At 48.7% G+C, this 17,649-nt stretch overlaps 1 protein-coding gene across 5 annotated transcripts in view; it reads left to right on the top strand.

Moving 5' to 3' along the window:
* Nucleotides 1-17,649, top strand: part of Poe (E3 ubiquitin-protein ligase-like protein poe) — a 278,680-nt gene that overhangs the window by 120,446 nt on the left and 140,585 nt on the right. For all 5 annotated transcript variants that reach the window (XM_077682762.1, XM_077682782.1, XM_077682776.1 and 2 more), the window contains exon 35: nt 13,439-13,867. In XM_077682762.1, the coding sequence (XP_077538888.1) occupies nt 13,439-13,867 (429 nt within the window). The remainder of the gene's footprint in view (nt 1-13,438; nt 13,868-17,649) is intronic.

Raw genomic sequence — 17,649 nt, 5'->3', positions numbered from 1 at the left:
CGCTTTACTGTCTGCTTTGCAATAAAGCTTGGCGAGTTAGCACAGGGCTGGGATAATTGGAGATTAATGGGAGAGGCCTTTGCCCTGCAGTGGGCGTAGATAGGCTGGTGATGATGATGATTATGAAAGCTTGGCAGGAGCTCATGTGACTAACTCCGAGGGGTCGAGATGGAGAGGGCATTACAAGGGTAGCTATCGGGAAAGGGGAAAGGGACGAAAGTTCAAGATGGCTTAATTTGGGACCGGCTGTAAGCCGGTTCATTGAACAGTTTTGAGCTTCGAAGAAAAAGATCTTGCCTGACTCAACAATATGTCATTCAGGAGGAACGCTACAGGAGCGCTTCAGGGAAGCATTTTATGATAACACTTTTTTTGCAAAGCTTTGCAAAGCTACTCTTTGTGAAGAATGGGGTCGACGTTTTCACTGATTATTTTTGTCTTCGTTTCAAATAAGTTAGCCGTTGGTCCACCTACTCAATGATCATCATAGGTCACCTTCTTTCACAAGCTGGGTGGACGCTTCATGAAGACAGTCTTACTGCTCACAAAAGCCAGAGAGTTGCCGTTGTTGCAAACCGAGTCCCCTGCAAATTTGAAAGCGAGTGTAGAAGTCTGAGAGGACATGTAGCGTGTGGTTTCGTCTTGGGAACCCAGAGAGAAACAGACATTTAGGCTGGGCACTAGAAGCTTTTACATAAAATGCACTCCGAAAATACTTCGTGTCACTGTGTTCCGTTCATTATGGTTTTACGGAATGTTCTGTAGTCTACCGATTGGAATGTTACCTGGATAGTCGTTTTTAAAATAAAACTTCAAGTTCTTTCATGATCTGTTGGCTCATGCAGTGAATGCATGTACACACTTGCACGAACTCTTTCGGTGCTTGTCTTGAGGCATTTCATAGTCACTGCTAAAAGACATCTGTGTGGCAGAAACTCGTGTGCACCGAAGGTATTTTACTTGTTTAAACATTTCTGTGGGCCCAGGATGCTGCTTTTGGGGCTCCTCTCGGTTGTTTTGCTCCCCTTCTAGCAATATTTCTCAAATCTTAATGCTTGTTCTGGCTGCTCCGAAAGCCGATATTGCTGCTCCAAAATGACTCGACCCAATCACATCACTGAATTGTGTCACTCCACATGTGGGCTAAGAACATATTTAAACTACTATACAGTAGAATCTCGAGGATACAAATCTCGCTGGACCGTGAAAAATATTCGTATCATCCGAAATTCGTATGAACCAACACAGACCAAAAAATTGAGCACTAAAAAAAAAGTTTTCGTTTATTTCTTTGCTTACTTTCGCGTGAAGAAATCCCTCATTTTTTCTGCTTTTTTTTAACCTCCATGTCGCCGAACAGTCCTTTCTGGAGCGCGTAAAACTTTGCACTCTTCTCTCCCCACTCGCGGTGCCCAAGCTCACTACATGCCTCAACAGTCAATGCGTGAACCGCATGGCACGTTTTCGCACGCGATTCGTACGCGTCGGCGTTGCGCGTGCAATCTTTTCACACCCGCGTCGACGATTCCCCGCCCGCGGCAGCCTCTGCCATGGTCCAGTCAGAAAATGACGAGCGACGCGCGGGGCAGTGGGAGAAGCCTGACGACTTGCGCCAATGGCTCCTGGAGGTGCGCTCCTCATGGAAGCAGTTTGAAGTGCTCGAGACAGCCGGCTGGCCCCGCCGGTGCGGATGATGTTTGATAGTACCGTTTTCGCCCACATTATCAGCTCCTTTACCACAAAAGGAACTTCTTATGTGCCTTGGCATTTTAAAGAGCGGTTAGAAGCGGTCGCTCAAGCACCCCGCACCACTTCGCGGCCGAAGACACCGCCATGTTGCAGCCGCCGGCCGCGCCATGCGCAGCAGGTACGCAGCGTGCGGATGGTTCCGTGGCTGCATCAGCGCGCTTGTGGCGTGCGCGGTGCATTTTCCCGAACAGAAAACAGCCCGGCCGTTCCTGGAGGAAGAGTGACAGAGGGGAGAGAGAGAGAGCTCGTACGTCGCCATCGGCTGCTCGCTCGGCAGTCGGGCGCAACACTCATACCCATGACCAAGCTGCTAGCGGCAGTACCTAATTTGTCCCACTCCCTGTACGCTGATGATATTACGTTGTGGACAACGAAGGGCAGCGACGGAGAAATAGAGTACACGTTGCAAACCGGAGCGGACATAGTTTCGGAACAGGCTAGGGCTATAGGCTTGTCTTGCTCTCCTAAAAAGTCCGAGCTCCTGGTAATGCGTTACGCTCCTGGAAGAAAAGCCAAGGATACACCAGTCCCAATAGAAATCCGCATGAATAACGCACTAGTACCCGAAGTCCAAACGATCAGAATACTAGGGATGTACTTACAAAGCAATGGCAAGAACACCGCCACGCTCAGTAAACTGACAGCTTGTGTACATCAGACGAACCGTCTAATTCGCCGCATAGCGAACAAACATACGGGGATGAAAGAAATAGACCTCACGAGGCTAGTTCAAGCCTTTGTTCTGAGTCGCTTTGTCTACTCCCTTCCATACCTCAGTTTACACAAGGCGGAGAAGGAGAAAGTAAACTGTTTGATTAGGCAATCGTACAAAGCAGCTTTGCACTTACCGAGGTGTACTCCGACTGATAAACTCTTGAAAATGGGCCTACACAACACCCTCGAAGAATTAATAGAGGCCCATAGAATCGCTCAATATGAAAGATTATCGAAGACCCCGACAGGACAGTACATCTTATGGGGACGCGGCTTTCAACTTCGGAAAAATGACCAAAACATCGTTTTTTTGAAACCCACATATTCGGCTTCTATGTTTCCTATTCTGTGCGTCTGCAAAGTTTTTACGCTGAAAAGCGTCGCAAAGTGGCATAAAAAAATACTTTTGTCAGGCGCGGTGACAAACTATCAGCGCAAAAGGGCGAAAAAACGGCAATTTTCGGAGCGCTCTATCTCCGCAACGGTGCCACTGGGCGCGGCCATTTTGATATGGTTAGATCGGCCGAGCGATCGTCTTTCCGGTTCTGCTCGTCTCTTTTATCTTCGTTCATTCACAAACGCACAAACGGCAGAAAAGAAACGACGCACAAACGAAGCTAGGAATAGATGCTGAAGCGCTATTGGTCCCCGGTCGGGGCACAGATCAACGACCCTCCTGATTGGATGTTGCGGGCGCAACGCAAGATGGCGGCCGCCTGAGCTGCGTAGCGAGCGGATTGAGTTCATTTTCGCCGCTGCGCTCGGCCGAGTTTCTGTTCAATCTGTGGTATTCAACACGGACGTTATCGCGATGGGAATGCCAGAGATAACGAGCCGGATTACGGGAAGTTGTGTGGCTCGAAAGGCGGAGGTCATCGAACGCTTCGTGGTGCGCGTGACTCTACCGTCGCCAGACCCCGGAGGGTGACGCGGTGTGCGCGCTTGCGATAGCGGTTCGTGAAGTGAACTTTTAGTCGGATTTGCGATGTTTGCACGCTTAGTTATTGCTGTGTTTTGACTGTGGGCTCGCTAGCCTTGAGAAAGAAACGGTCGACGCGTCAAACGCTGCGGCGCGCACGGCATAGCCGACGCGCATTGGAGCATCACATGACTGGGCAACCGGTTACGATTGAACGCCAGTAGTTGTAATTAATGCCTGCGACGTTAGATTTAATCTTAAAAGCGACCTGACCAGCCATATCAGGTATAATCAAAGTTCGATATGTCGCGGTAAGCGTGCGCTGTGATGCGCGCGAGCCATATCGCCTTTCTTGCGCAACGTTTCCCGTGCACTTGTAATGTAATTTTCATGCAAACAGGTTTGAGTTAGTAATATAGGAATAAAAATATGCTCTCTGCGTTAAAAATGTACGTTACTGTGGCAGCATTTAACAGTGATTTTTTTAGGGAAATTATTGATACCATTGCTCAGGGCATACTGGCTGTGCTGCGAGAAATATTGGATGCCTTGAATGTCAAAAGTAGTAAAAAAATATGCTCTTGCATTGAAGTTGGGAGTTATGCAGAATACTCTACCAAGCTTCAAAGTAGCTCATTTTCATCTTTATGGTATGCAAACTTTTGGCAATGAACACCTGCACATGAGTACTAAGTTGCTGTGCCAGGCAAGATAAAACATAAAAAAAGCCAAAAATGTTCAAATTTAAGTAAAAAAAAATTCTTAACTTGTTGCCATGGTGACAACACTGCAAAAGGAGGTTGTCCAGTGCGATACAGCCAACCAACTAACCTACTTTGCATTGAAAGCCCATTGAAACCCATCTCCCCTCCGTTTGGTTTGCAAAGGGGGGTATGTACTCTTCACGGAGGAGCTGAAAATGATGTTTTCTGGAAAGAGAAAGGCTGTAAAAGGCACTCCAATTTCAAGGCAAGGCCTTCCAGAAGCCCCATGTTCAAAAGGACATGAAAGGCTACAACCGTGACGACTTCTGATATGTGAAACCCATGTTGCAACTTCGGAAGCCGTTTTCTCAAAACAGTTTTTTTTGCCACCTGTGTCGCTTGTACCAGGGATTTCTTCATGACCGCTGGGTCTATTTTGATTCCGTTTCTTGCATTACATTCCTTGATGAACTGTTCAGGTCGTGACACTTTTGGTTTTCCAGATTTGTTTTTTTGTGATTTTTTATTCAAATAATCATTCACAGTTGACATGCCTGTTGCACATTAACCTCTAAAAAAATGAAAACTAAAAAACATTGTGTTGTAAAAAAAAAATTCTAAAACTGTCACGACCTCGTCCATTCATTTGGGAATGCAAAGCACTTCGAACAAGTTTTCTATCATGTTTTATAAGCCGCTCAAGCTCGGTACAAGCAGAACAAAAAGAAAATTTCATACATAAAAAAGTTTTCAAAATATTACTTTGAAATTTTTATAGTGTTATCACAGAAGCATTTCCAGTTGCTGTGCCAATTTTCATCAAAATCCACAAAGAAATAAAAAAGTTGATTTTGAAAGCCACGTCCCCCCTTAAAGGATCTAAGTATATCTTACGAAGGAACACACACAAGGGAGAACCCGGTCCCTCGAGATATATTTAAGCACCTCACTATTAACTCTATTCCTAAAAATATGCACCCTATTCATCACAAGGAAAGGAGAAACGCCAGAGCCAAAGCACCCGAAAAGCTGTTTAAACACCACGAGGAGGTAGTCTACGTGGATGCAGCCGAATACAAAGTGCAGGATGCCTTTGCAGTTGCAGCCATCGACAACAAACTCAAGCACATCACCGCAGCCACTGTTTATGGCAGGCGGCCGGAAGAAGCGGAAGAGGCTGCAATTTCTGTTGCAATTATTAGTACCAAAGCAAAATTTATCTTCAGCGACTCCAAAACGGCTGTGCGTAATTTTGCGAAAAACAAAATTCACGAAGCGGCATCTCAAATTCTATTACGAAATCATTTCGAACCTCGCCAGATCCAGATTATCTGGATTCCTGCGCACTCGTCCCATCCAGGGAACGAAGCGGCCCACAGTTTTGCCTGCGAACTCGTCAACCAGGCGGTGGACCAATCGTGCCTGCGAGGGTCTAAGGAGCGTATGGTTACTTTTCAAGAAATTACATCTCACTTCAGAAATGAAAGACTGGTTTACCCTGCGCCTCATTATTCCCTAACGAAAATCCAGCAAACGACATGGAGGCAACTCCAATCTCATACCTTTCTAAACCCTTATAAATTGGCCCTAATGTACCCAGGTCTGTACACCCCAAAGTGCAGAATATGTGAGGCCGAAAAAGCCGACCTAGCCCACATCTTATATGAATGCCCTGAGCTCCAACCTAAAGCCGAATGGCATCTCTCTAACCAAATAGAGTGGGAGACTGCGGTGACCAGCTCCAAGCCTGAGACCCAAATTCAGGCCGTGGACTGGGCTTTAGAAGTCGCCACGAAGCAAGGTCTTCTGGCCACTTCACGGTGTCAAGAAGCCCATCATTAATCAAAGTCAATGAGTATTGACTAAATAAAGTTGTTCCTCCTCCTCCTCCTCGCCGGCTTGTTCATATCATCCGCCGGGCCACGCAGGTCCGTTTGTAGTAGCCAAAGTTCCCATTGTAAACAATGCAATCTCGCGGGGACTTCTCAAAAACTCGTATCATCCCAAAATTCGTATTACTTTGTATCATCGAGATTCCACTGTAGTTAGCGTAATTTGTTATTTGAGTAATGGTGGATTGTAGAAGCTGATTATTGGCCTTAACAGTAGCATAACCTGGTTGTGTATGAAACAATTTTGTCAATCAGTGAACATTCACTGAAGTGATTGAATGAAGCGAAAATGAGCTGTTGCTTGTCGCTGCGGCTTTTAAATCAAGTTTTATATATATAACCCTAGATACCTGTTAATTGTCTGTTCTGTCTAGCCATACCGCTGACGTCCGTTTTGGACGTGTATACAGTGGAATCTCGATGATGCCCACCGCGGTGGCTTAGTCGCTAAGGTGTTGCGCTGCTTGAGCACGAGGTCGCGAGTTCGATTCCCGGCCGCGGCGGCCACTTTTCTGATGGAGGTGAAAAGCAAAAACGCCCGTGTGTACAATATTTCGGCGCACATTAAAGATCCCCAGGTGGTCAAAATTAATCCGTAGCCCTCCACTACACGGCGCGCCTCATCACCTGCATTGCGTCGGCGCGTTAAACCCCCACAATCAATCGAATCTTGATGATACGATTCTGGGTGATACGAATTTCAGGATGATACGAATTTCTGATAAGTCCCGGTGAAATTGCATTGTTTGCAAAGGGAAAAATTTTGGCTCTTACGAACGAGCCGGCGTGGTGCCCGACTGGTGATTGAGTAAGCGATGGCGACGTATGGGCTCTGTCCCCCTTCTTTGTCACTCTTTCTCCAGGAACAGCCGGGCTGTTGTTTTCTGCTCGCGAAAACACGCCGCGCACTGCACAGGCCCGCTGACGCTGCTGCGAAACCACCCGCTTGCTGCGCGGGGCACGACTGGCTGCGGCAACATGGCAGCGGCTTTGGTCGCGAAGTGGTGCGGGGCGCTTGAGCGACCGCTTCTAGCCGCTCTTTAAAATGCCGCCCAAAGCACATACGAAGTTTCTAGTGCGGTAAATGAGCTAATAATGTTGGTGAAAAGGGTGCTATCAAACATCAGCCGCGCCACTAGTGAAAGTGCCAATGAAATACAGTGGAATCTCGGTGATACGAATTCGGCTGATACGAATTTCGCTGTGATACGAATTTTCAAAATTCCCCGGCCAAAATGCATTGTATGCAATGTAAAAAAATTCGGATGATCCGTACACATTTATTACTCCGGTGCGGGTGATACGAACACGCGAGCCGCGAGCAGCCGACCGCGGCGTGGACGGGAGGACGGGAAGAGGGAGTTTTGGTGCGGCCGCGCGGCCTTGGCGGCTTGCGGGCCCAAAAGCGTTTTTTTTTTTTTTTATAGTTCTCCCCCGCCGACGGAGAGAGGTGCTCCGAACGAGGCGAACGTTTCACCCTCCCTACGACTATTCTCTCTCCCCTCTCGTATCTCTCCCGCCCCGTTCTCTTCTCGCTGCGACTTTCGTTTGCGCTGCCTGCAGCTCGGGTGCCTCTAGCTTCCTTTTTGTATTACACTTTGTCAATAAAGCACGGCCGGGGGTGGAAACCAGGCCTTCCCTCTTGTTTCTGATGGTGAGTATTCGCTGTTTAGCTTCCTTTTTGTATTACACTTTGTCAATAAAGCACGGCCGGGGGTGGAAACCAGGCCTTCCCTCTTGTTTCTGATGGTGAGTATTCGCTGTTTCGCCTTCTCCGCACTCCTCGCTTCCCTTTTTGCCCCGCGCTGACTGCTCTGACTGTCCTGTCGTCGCCTTGCTTGTCGTCTTGCCGTGTTTCCTGCGCCACTTGTCCGTCGATTACGTGTGTGGAGTTCCAGTGCGCGCGTCTGTTCGCACTTGTGTCTTCCCAAGCACCGACCCGCAAGAGCCATGTCAGCACCCCAAGGTACGACGTCGCGAAAGCGAAAGGCGCTTTCTTTTAAGGAAAAACTAGAAATTTTGAGGAAAGTGGATGAGGAGCCGAAGAAAAAGCGCGCAGACCTCGCCAAAGAGTTGGGTCTAGCGGCGTCCACACTCTCAACGCTTGTCGGTCAGCGCGACCAGATAATGCGCAATGTGCAGCTCTTCGGGTTACACAAGAAGGAGGCGAAAACGTCCCATCACGTGAAGTTAGAAGTTCTTCTGACGTGGTTTAAAGAGGTCACAGCAGCGGGCGTCAACATTGACGGTAAAGTGCTGCGCGAAAAAGCTGCGGACGTAGCACTTTCGCTCGGCATCGACGACTTCCAGGCTTCCGGAGGATGGATCCATAGGTTCAAGGCCAGGCATGGCCTTGCCTACAAGACTGTCTGCGGCGAAGGCAAAAAGGTCGACGCCTCCGTCGTTGAGGATTGGATATCAACAGCACTGCCCGCGTTAATTGAGGGATACGAACCTCGAGACATTTTTAATGTGGACGAGGCTGGGCTATTTTATAACCTGCAGCCCGAGAAGAGCTTGTGCTTCAAAGGCGAAGCTTGCCATGGTGGGCAGAAGAGCAAGCAGCGAGTGACCGTGCTGTTCTGCTGCAACTCCGACGGATCGGAGAAGGTGCAACTCACAGTCATCGGCAAGTCGCAGAAGCCGCGGTGCTTCAAGGTAGCCGGGCGGTTACCTTGCCTTTATAAGGCAAACAAGAAGGCGTGGATGACGTCGTCGTTGTTTTTGGAGTTCGTGACCTACCTGGACAGAAAGATGAGCTCTCAAAACAGGAAGATTGTTTTGATTTTGGACCAGTGCCCAGCGCACCCAAAGGAGATGACGCTGCAGAACGTTAAAGTTGTATTTTTACCGGCAAATGCAACCAGTCACTTGCAGCCGCTTGATGCTGGCATCATCAAAAATGCCAAACACCACTACAAGAGCTTGTTGGTGCGCCGTCTCCTGGCGAAAATTGACCGCAAGGATGAAGACTTGCACATCAACCTCCTCGATGCTCTACATTTCATTGCGATGGCTTGGCAGCGTGTGTTGCCTACGACGATTGCCAACTGCTTCGCTAAGTGTGGTATCTCCAGATCCTGTTTGGCCACCGCTTCGCAAGAGCCGGATTCCGTCGAGATCGAAAACTGGGACCAACTTGGCGTGGACTGTACCGCCGACGACTTCGTGACCGCGGATGACGACCTCGCCACTTGCGGCCTGCGAAGTGTTGCAGACATTGCGGATGACGTGCAAACGTCGCAGGTTGAAGTTGCGAGCAGCGATGACGAAGACAACGGCAACAGCTGCGACGATCAGCCGCCGACGGCAGCGGAAACAATGCACGCACTGGACGTTCTCCGGCGTGCGGTGGCATCGGACACTGTGCGCGAAAACACTTCTGCACAGTTCTTTTCCTTCCAAAATTCTTTGCTGGCTGACCTGGCAGAAAAGAAGACGCAATCCGACATCCGGCAGTTCTTTGCGCGGAAATAAATCTTGTGTGTAGGCCCCTTGCCTAATGCGTAAACCGCATGGCTCATTTTTGCACGAGGTTCGTACGTGTGCGTCGGCGATGGACACGTTCTTCGGACGCTCGCGTTGACTGCAATTCGGCACCCCGGCTGTTTACTGTACCACGGCAGCTTTCGCCTCCGTTGCTGCGCGCGGCAGTGGGAGGAGCCTTACGGCTTGCGCCAATGGGGAGCTTGCTGGGCCACCTCCGCGACAGATATTTGGCGCGGATGACATATTATAGGGCAGTTTCCGCCCATATTATCAGCTCCTTTCCCGCATGAGCAATGACCATGATCCTTGAGCGGCATTCTAAAGAACTGGCACCAGCGCCGCTTCCGCCGCTCGCGCGATATCTGGCGAGCGTAGATATCGGCGTCGCCCGAGCGCCAGCCCGCGTCGCCATGCATTTTGGCGCGCGCGCTGACGCTCGTCGACGCCGAACGACGCTGACGCTCGCGCGAAGCGGAAAATACGCTGCATGGGGTTTGGAGCGTCCTGCACCACTTCGCGGCAGGAGCCGACGCCATGTTGCCGCTGCCTGTCGCGTGCGCGGCGCGTTTCAAAGGGCAGAAACTTTATTTTTTTCTCGCTTTCTGGTGATACGAATTTTCGGGTGATACGAATATTTTTGCCGCCCCCTGAGATTCGTATCACCGAGATTCCACTGTATCTGCCGGGGTGCTAAGCCTAAACATCTTAGGCGGAGTCAGCCGGCTGTGTCGAGCGCTTCGAAACTGCCGCCATGAGGCGCACGCCTCCCCATTGGCGCAAGTTGTCGGGCTCCCCCCACTGCAACGCGCATCGCGCGAAGCACAGGCGCCCGCAGGCGTGGAATCGCCAACAGGCACGAATCGCGTGAAAAAACGCTCCATACTGCGTGTAGTGAGCTTGGGCACCGCAAGTGAGGAGACAAAAGTCCAGAAAGGACCGCTTGATGACATGGAGGTTTAAAAAAAGCAGAAAAATGTCATGGATTTCTTCAAGCGAAAGTAAGAAAAGAAATAAACAAACTTTTTTTGTGCTTAATTTTTTGGTCTGTGTTGGTTCATACGAATTTTGGATGATATGAACATTTTTCGTGGTCCCGCGAGCTTCGTATCATTGAGATTTTACTATATTTTCCAGTGCACCTCAGAAAAAAAACATGTAGTGGGCCTCACCCCGGAAAAAGCAAACACTGAAAAGAATAAAAGAACCATAAATACAAGCACAACTTTGCTTTATTCGTAAGGTTGGACAGTCCAGTTCATTACTTGCTACAATTTTTTTCAGTTCAAAATGATGTTTCTGTTGCCGAGCAACTCATGATATTTCAAACTACTGAATAGTTCTTCCTTCCACTTCCTGAATAGTCTTGGGACTTGGCAAGAGGTCTTTTACACACTTGGCCAAACAGACGAGAAAAAAATGGTTACTGAGTACATTGGCTTTATGTGAACCTGTGCAAGACGTGTGGTGAAATCAGCCGGCAAGTGTGGGGAATGCCTGAAGGGGCTGCCACCCCAGCCTTTTCTTAGCTTTATGGAGGGTAGTTAAATTTAAACTTGACATTTGCTTTTTCCGCCATGGCAATCTTTTGACTCAGGAGGGGTTGTATGCTGTCCTCATGATCCCTGTATGCATGTACCGTGTAGACCTCTTATAATGTATGTGGTGGGAGCAGCGAAAATCTGCACTATAAGTGGTACCGCACTCTAAACAAAACATGCACGAATCCAACCACATCACAACCTACCTTTCAATTATTCTTTGCTTATCATCACTCTAACGAAGGCCTTTTAAAACGGAGTCACGGTCTTTTTTACATCAGCTGCTGTTGCAGGGTAACCGCCGATCTTACAAACCGCGTACTTCCTTTTGTTTGTGTTCTGAGGGAGCACAGCTGCTTTAGCGTCAATGAACGGGTGCCGCGGGACAACGTAATAATAATGCAAGCATGTGTTTTTTTCCCCCTCCTCACCCCACCTCTTGCGTTCACGATGCCGAAGGTAGTTGCAGCATAATGTACAGGTAGTGGAAACCTCTGGTGTCAGGGATCGCAATCTCCAGATGTTCGAAAAGGCAAAGGGTGGTTGCTTATCTGCACAACGTTCCAATAGAAACGACGTACCGCGCTTGCGCAGATAAGAGGGGGGGGCTTGCTATCTTCCGAGGCACTTCAAGCAAGGGCAGTTGTGGTTATCATCATGTGGGTGCAGATGGAACACACGAACTAAAGAGTGCCTTTCTTCTCCCTCTTTTGTATGTCGAAGTTAGAGGTGAGCAGGAAGTGCATGCTGCGTCAGACGGCTGATTCCGTTTTTTCCTTGTGATCGTAAAATGGTGCCCCAGCTGCGCCGGTTGATCAGTGGACCCGCAAACAAACCATACTATAAATGCCATTGTACTTTGGCCAACCGCGTGGTATGCTTATGCATTAGTTCTATGGGAGGCAAACTGGTGGTCACAAAAACCTGCGTTATATCCCATCCTGCACTATAAGCGGTTACGTTATAGATGGTCTATCCTGTATGTATATCCCTCAATTCCTCCAACTCATTACCAGTAAGTAGAATAGAATTTTGGGGTCTTCCTTTCGCCGTCACTTACGTACCGGTATGTTTTTGCATTTCCCCTCTGCAGTGCCATTGACGTACCGGTACATTCCCCATTATGCGTTCAAAATTTTGCACCATAGTGCAAAGCGGGCATGCCTGGACTGTTTGCGCCATCTGTCGAATTATTCTAGTAGCTCGTATTTTCACTCGCTAGCTGTCCTCGACATATATTGAAGAGTGCGGAGCGTCCGCGCCCACCTTCGTTGCTGAGGGGCAACTGTTCTTGCATTCACTACAGTGCGCCAGCCAGCGCCCATTGCCTGTCCAATAGACCGAAACATGACTCAATCGTGGCTTTCGCTTACTCATTTTTGTGCATTGTGTGGGCTGCTGAAAGTGCTCCCTCCATCCGCGCGGTTACTTTCCGATAGCTGACCGCGCGGGAGGAGCGATGGTTCTTCGATTCCGATTCGAATACGAGCAGAGCTTGGATTCGCATTCTGAGAGTTTCTCATCCGAGGAAGGGGCGGGAGTTCCACAGCGTCAGATTCTGATGTTGAAATCGTGGGGTCGTCGTCCTGGAAGCTTGCATGGCAAACTGAAAATATCTGGAAGAAAGGCGATTTCTCACCCACCCTCTTTCCTTTCGACGCGTTACCTTCTGGACGCTATCATAGTCAAATAAATCACTATGTTTCTTCCCTCATTTTTCGGAATCCAAGCTGACATTGGGGGTGCATCACGGCCAGAAACACCCAACAGTGAAAGGGTTAAATTAGCCGCAGTGTTGTCATACAGCGGCCATGCTAGAGCCCAACCAGATGCAGTAATGTATTCATAGTGGAAGCCTGTGGCACTTCAATTGGCATACAACGGACGCAAGAGGCACCCGGTTTTTGGTCATGGTAAAGATCACATCAACAGAGCTTCTATATTTCACTGGAACTCTGCCTAGTCATTCAGTGTTCTTACTCCTAGCTGACCTGCTGGCTCATGTATCTTCTGCTCTGACCCCACTCTCACCACACAGTGCTTTGGCAGTGTTTTTCTTTCCTGTCCGAAGAGCATTGCATCTATGCTCTAAAGCTTGACGTTGGCCTAGTTGGGCACGCATTGCTTGAGACATTTTGGAAAACTTGGATGAAAGAGAGGACAACCACAAGTGCCTGTGGCTGTCCACTTAGTCTCTCAGTCTAGGCTTGCCTCACTCATATGTGCACAACTTTGTTGCCGTGTGTAAACGCAAATATAGTATTGCATGTTGAGCGAAGCCAACTTTTTCTCCTATACTGGGTAGATGGATTATGAAGGAGTCACAGTCATAAAATTTGTGCCCTCACTGGTTGGAGCTTTCCGTGCAGTGTGTGCTTGTCAACTGTCGCTGGCCTCTAGCGCTAAGCGCCACTTTTCTGTCCTTGTTGGCAGGACGCTGTCGGCACGCTGGCTGGCGGTGGTGTGTCCATCTACTACTCGCACGTGCTGCAGCTACTCTTCCTGAGCTATGCCAATGGCAAGAGCTTCATGGCCTGCATGCCCCAGCTCGGCTCTGAAATCACGGACCCGGTGTTGATACAGCTGAAACCATCAACGAGCAGCAATGGCAGCACGGGGGGAGCTGCCACCGCAAGCCTTAACGTGGTTGCGCCTGCCACGACCACAGCCACCACCACGACCACAACTGCCGCTGCGGGCAACGCAACTGGGGGTGGCAACTCCAGCTCGAGCAAGCCAACTCCACAGCCACTGTGCCAGTGGTCAGAAGTGCCAAACCACCCGGGTCTCATCCTGGCACTCATGCAGTTCTCCAACAACCCACTTGTGCTCATGATAAAGCCAGGCACTGTGCTCGTCCAGGTAAGCTTGCCTGGTTGCTTTAGTTTTGTGGTATAATCAAACCCTGCAATAACGAAGTCCCGCAGCCACGAAATACTTTCGCATACCCGGCAGATATCCATACAAGCATGGCCGCCGCTATATTTGTTTACAAAAAATACAGTGCATGTGGAGGTGCAGCAGGCAACCTTGGAGCAGCCTCACGGTGACACCACCAAGGGGCGACACTGGATAGTCAGGGTGATTGATTGATTGTGGGGTTCAACGCGCCGACGCAACGCAGGCGATGAGGCGCGCCGTAGTGGAGGGCTCCGGATTAATTTTGACCACCTGGGGATCTTTAACGTGCGCCGAAATCTCGCACACACGGGCGTTTTTGCTTTTCGCCTCTATCAGAAAAGCGGCCGCCGCGGCCGGGAATCGAACCCGCGACCTGATAGTCAGGGTGGTGACTCGCAGCATGGCTTGGGCTAGGCTAGCTGGCTACCACTGAACAGCACGCATGCATTTGTTGTGTGTGTGGATTGGCCACCTTATCAGCATTGCTCTCGATAAAATGCCTCTGTCAGCCCAAAAGCGGAAGTTTTTATAACTGCAAAATAAGGGAGCTATCATTTCCCAAGTCATTGGCCAAAGTGGAGGAAGGTAGGATTGTGACGAGTTTAGAACCGTATTGAACTCGCTTTAGAACTGCATGCAACTCGCTCTCTACCATTTAAAAAAGCAATGCCGCCACTCTTTAATTGCCCACATGCGCAAAACAAAACAGGGACGACCTGCCGTGGTGGCTCAGTGGCTATGGCGTTACGCTGCTGAACACGAGGACGCGGGTTCGATTCCTGGCCGCGGCGGGCGCTTTTCTGATGGAGGTGAAAAGCAAAAACGCCTGTGTGTACGAGATTTCGGCGCACGTTAAAGATCCCCTGGTGATCAAAATTAATCCGGAGCCCTCCACTACGGCGCGCCTCATCGTCTGTGTAGCGTCGACGCGCTAAACCCTACAATCACTCAATCAACACTAATTACGAAACTTAGTATCTCCATTTGTTCAGGAAAAACTATTACATGTTCAGAAACATTATGCATAGAATTTCTCATACACTTTTGTACAATGAGTGTCAAAACAACAACTGCAATTTACAGTCGAAACCCGCAATAACGAAACCGCCGGGGAAAGCCAGAAAATTCGCTTTTGCGGGAATTTCGTTGCCCCGGTAATGAAACACAAACGACCGAAAAATTGGCCACAAACCAAAAATTTATTTCCTAAAGTCAGTTATATTACGTGAGCCTTACCTTGCAGCCAGCGTCACAGTTCAGCTCTCACTGTACAAGTGGTTCATTGCTAGTCGTCGTGCGCGCCCAAGAACAACGAGATCGTGTCAAACGCATCCAAAACATTCCGTGGGTTCACCTTCTCTGCACGTTTCTCGCCGTGGCCCTCGGCACCAAGTATGTCTGATCATGCAAGCGAAGCCCAGCTGCTTCTGTTTGCGAACTTTGCCAGACAGAGTGGCACCTCATTGCACCAATACTGTTTAGAAAACAAAGTGAGCACCGCTTTGTTGACGTCCAGAAAGGCTACAGCCGTCACTGTTTTGTTTTGCGCGCGTGCGCCATTGAGAACTCGCGGGATCCTTGCTTTTCAAAATGGTTGAGCTAGCTGCAGGCGTTTCCAAACTCGTCGGCGCTATCCTCCTTGGGCCACTGACTTGGGCGATGATGGTTGCCTTATCTCGTAGCAATAAAAACCTCTACTTTTGGGCTGGCGAAGCATCTTACTGAGAGCAAACATGCCAATCGCCGCATACAAACCAGAAGCGCACGCCCGCTGTTCGGCGGTAGTGGGCTAGCGTAGCCCAAGCCAAAGCCGCGATTTGAGTCACCATGTGTCACCCCCTGGTGGTGCCGCTGCGAGGCTGCCTCCACTGCCGCCGGCTGCGCGGTCTTTTGTATTTTGTAAACAAATATGGCGGCGGCCATGCAAGCGTGCTGTGGTGGAAGTTGACGCACTTCGAGTCCAAAAAAATGCATTTGAGCACTTTTTGGAGACAGTTATCCTCCAATGGATAGGTAAAATGCCGACCAAACTTGCACCGAATTTCATTAATGCGGGATCAGTTTCCGAAAATGTTTCGTTGCCGCGAGATATAAAATACATGGGCGTCTATGGACGTTCGCCGGGGATGCGAAAATATTTCGTTGACGCGGGTTCGTACCCGCAGGATTTCGTTATTGCGGGGTTTGACTGTACTCGGCTTCACGTTTTTTGCCGATGTGCCTAGCCTTATGACAATTTTCAGTTTTTTTTTTTTTTTTTTAGAATTTTAATCAAACTTGCATCGTTGAATTCAGAGCGAAATGACCTGCATGCTGATGGTGTTTTTTATGGTGCATAGTGCACCAATAATTGTCATGTGCAATAATGTGACCTCGTTAGGCTTTGTGAACCGCACACTGAGCATAATTAGCCTAAGTGTATCCAACAAACCATCTTTACAAAAACATAAATAGCATCAGCATGCATGGCAGGTCTTAGGCTATTTAAAAAAAATGTCAATTAAAAAAGTTCCTTAACGGCTGGCCTAAATGACCTAATTAGGCTTCAGTATTTTCTTTGTAACTGGAAAACTAAATAACTTATCTTAAAACTAATCGCATATTTGAAATCAAGAAAACAAGACACACCTGCACAACAATTTTCATGACCCTAGCTCAAATAAAAATGCTCAAGACTCTCATCTCCCCTTACACTATGTGTTCCCTTCAGAATCTCCCACCTAAAAACCAAACTATGAACTGGGCCTTTCTTGCTGCATGCCTATTGCAATTTTTTTTGTGCAGCCATCATTTGCTGGAGTTTTGTTTCTTACCACAGTGTTATGCTGGGCACAGAAAAGTTTGCATTGCATGATTAATTTTAGCACAGCCTGAGAAATTGATATAATAGTACTGTGGTAATTGCCGTTGCATCTGGTACAAATTTCAGCGGGATACTAAGTAGAAAAATTTAAGGTTTTCGTACAAAGGGAAAATTTTCAGTTGTTATGAAATAATTCTTGCACCACAGTGGGTTCCAGTGACTGCAAGGATATTGCTTTGAACGACAAGTTTGGGAAGTTTAATGGCCGTATTCTGACTGCCCTCCACTCCATGTGCTTCCTCGACTCTGCTGAGTAAAGAACATTGCACTGCCTTTGCATGCAAAACATATTCCAAGGATCTCCTCGACTGGAGGCTCAAGTGGTGGAGTGGTTCAGAATACAAGTTTAACTCTTTCACTCCGGCGCTATAGGTAATCGGAAGCCGGCTTCCGATGATTTCAAATCTCCCGCAAAATCTAAAACCCGTGCTCCACAGACAACTATCGCCATCTGGTGTGTTCATTGGCAACTTCTCTTTCAGTTTAGGTTTCGTTTGTTTATGTGTCGCGTGTGGTGGCGGTGTAGCAAGAGAAATTTGAACTGAAGGTAGAGGGGATTAGGAGGAAAATGGCGTCAGGTTCGCGCCGCGCTCCGCACAGTCGGACTGCTGTAGCAAGCACTTCGGCAGCTCCTGCTATCGATTTTTATGATTCCAACAGCAGTGATGGGTCAAGCAACGATGTGGGATATTCAGATTTCAGTTTGGACGACGAAGCTCCGGTTCAGTTGCCTCGCACTTCAACAAGCGCTGGCAGGTAATTTCGTTGCGACTCCGGGCTGTATTTATAAACAAAACGTGCTTCTTATCTGACGACTGCGGTTTTACTTTTGTGTTTAGGGTCCCTACAACTTACGGCCAGGATATTTTGCCAAATGCAC

This window comes from Haemaphysalis longicornis, unplaced genomic scaffold (assembly GCF_048455015.1).
Source record: "Haemaphysalis longicornis isolate Haplotype H1 unplaced genomic scaffold, Haemaphysalis longicornis Haplotype H1 scaffold_1, whole genome shotgun sequence".
NCBI lineage: Eukaryota > Metazoa > Arthropoda > Arachnida > Ixodida > Ixodidae > Haemaphysalis > Haemaphysalis longicornis.
This window is presented reverse-complemented; position numbering and strand designations above follow the sequence as displayed.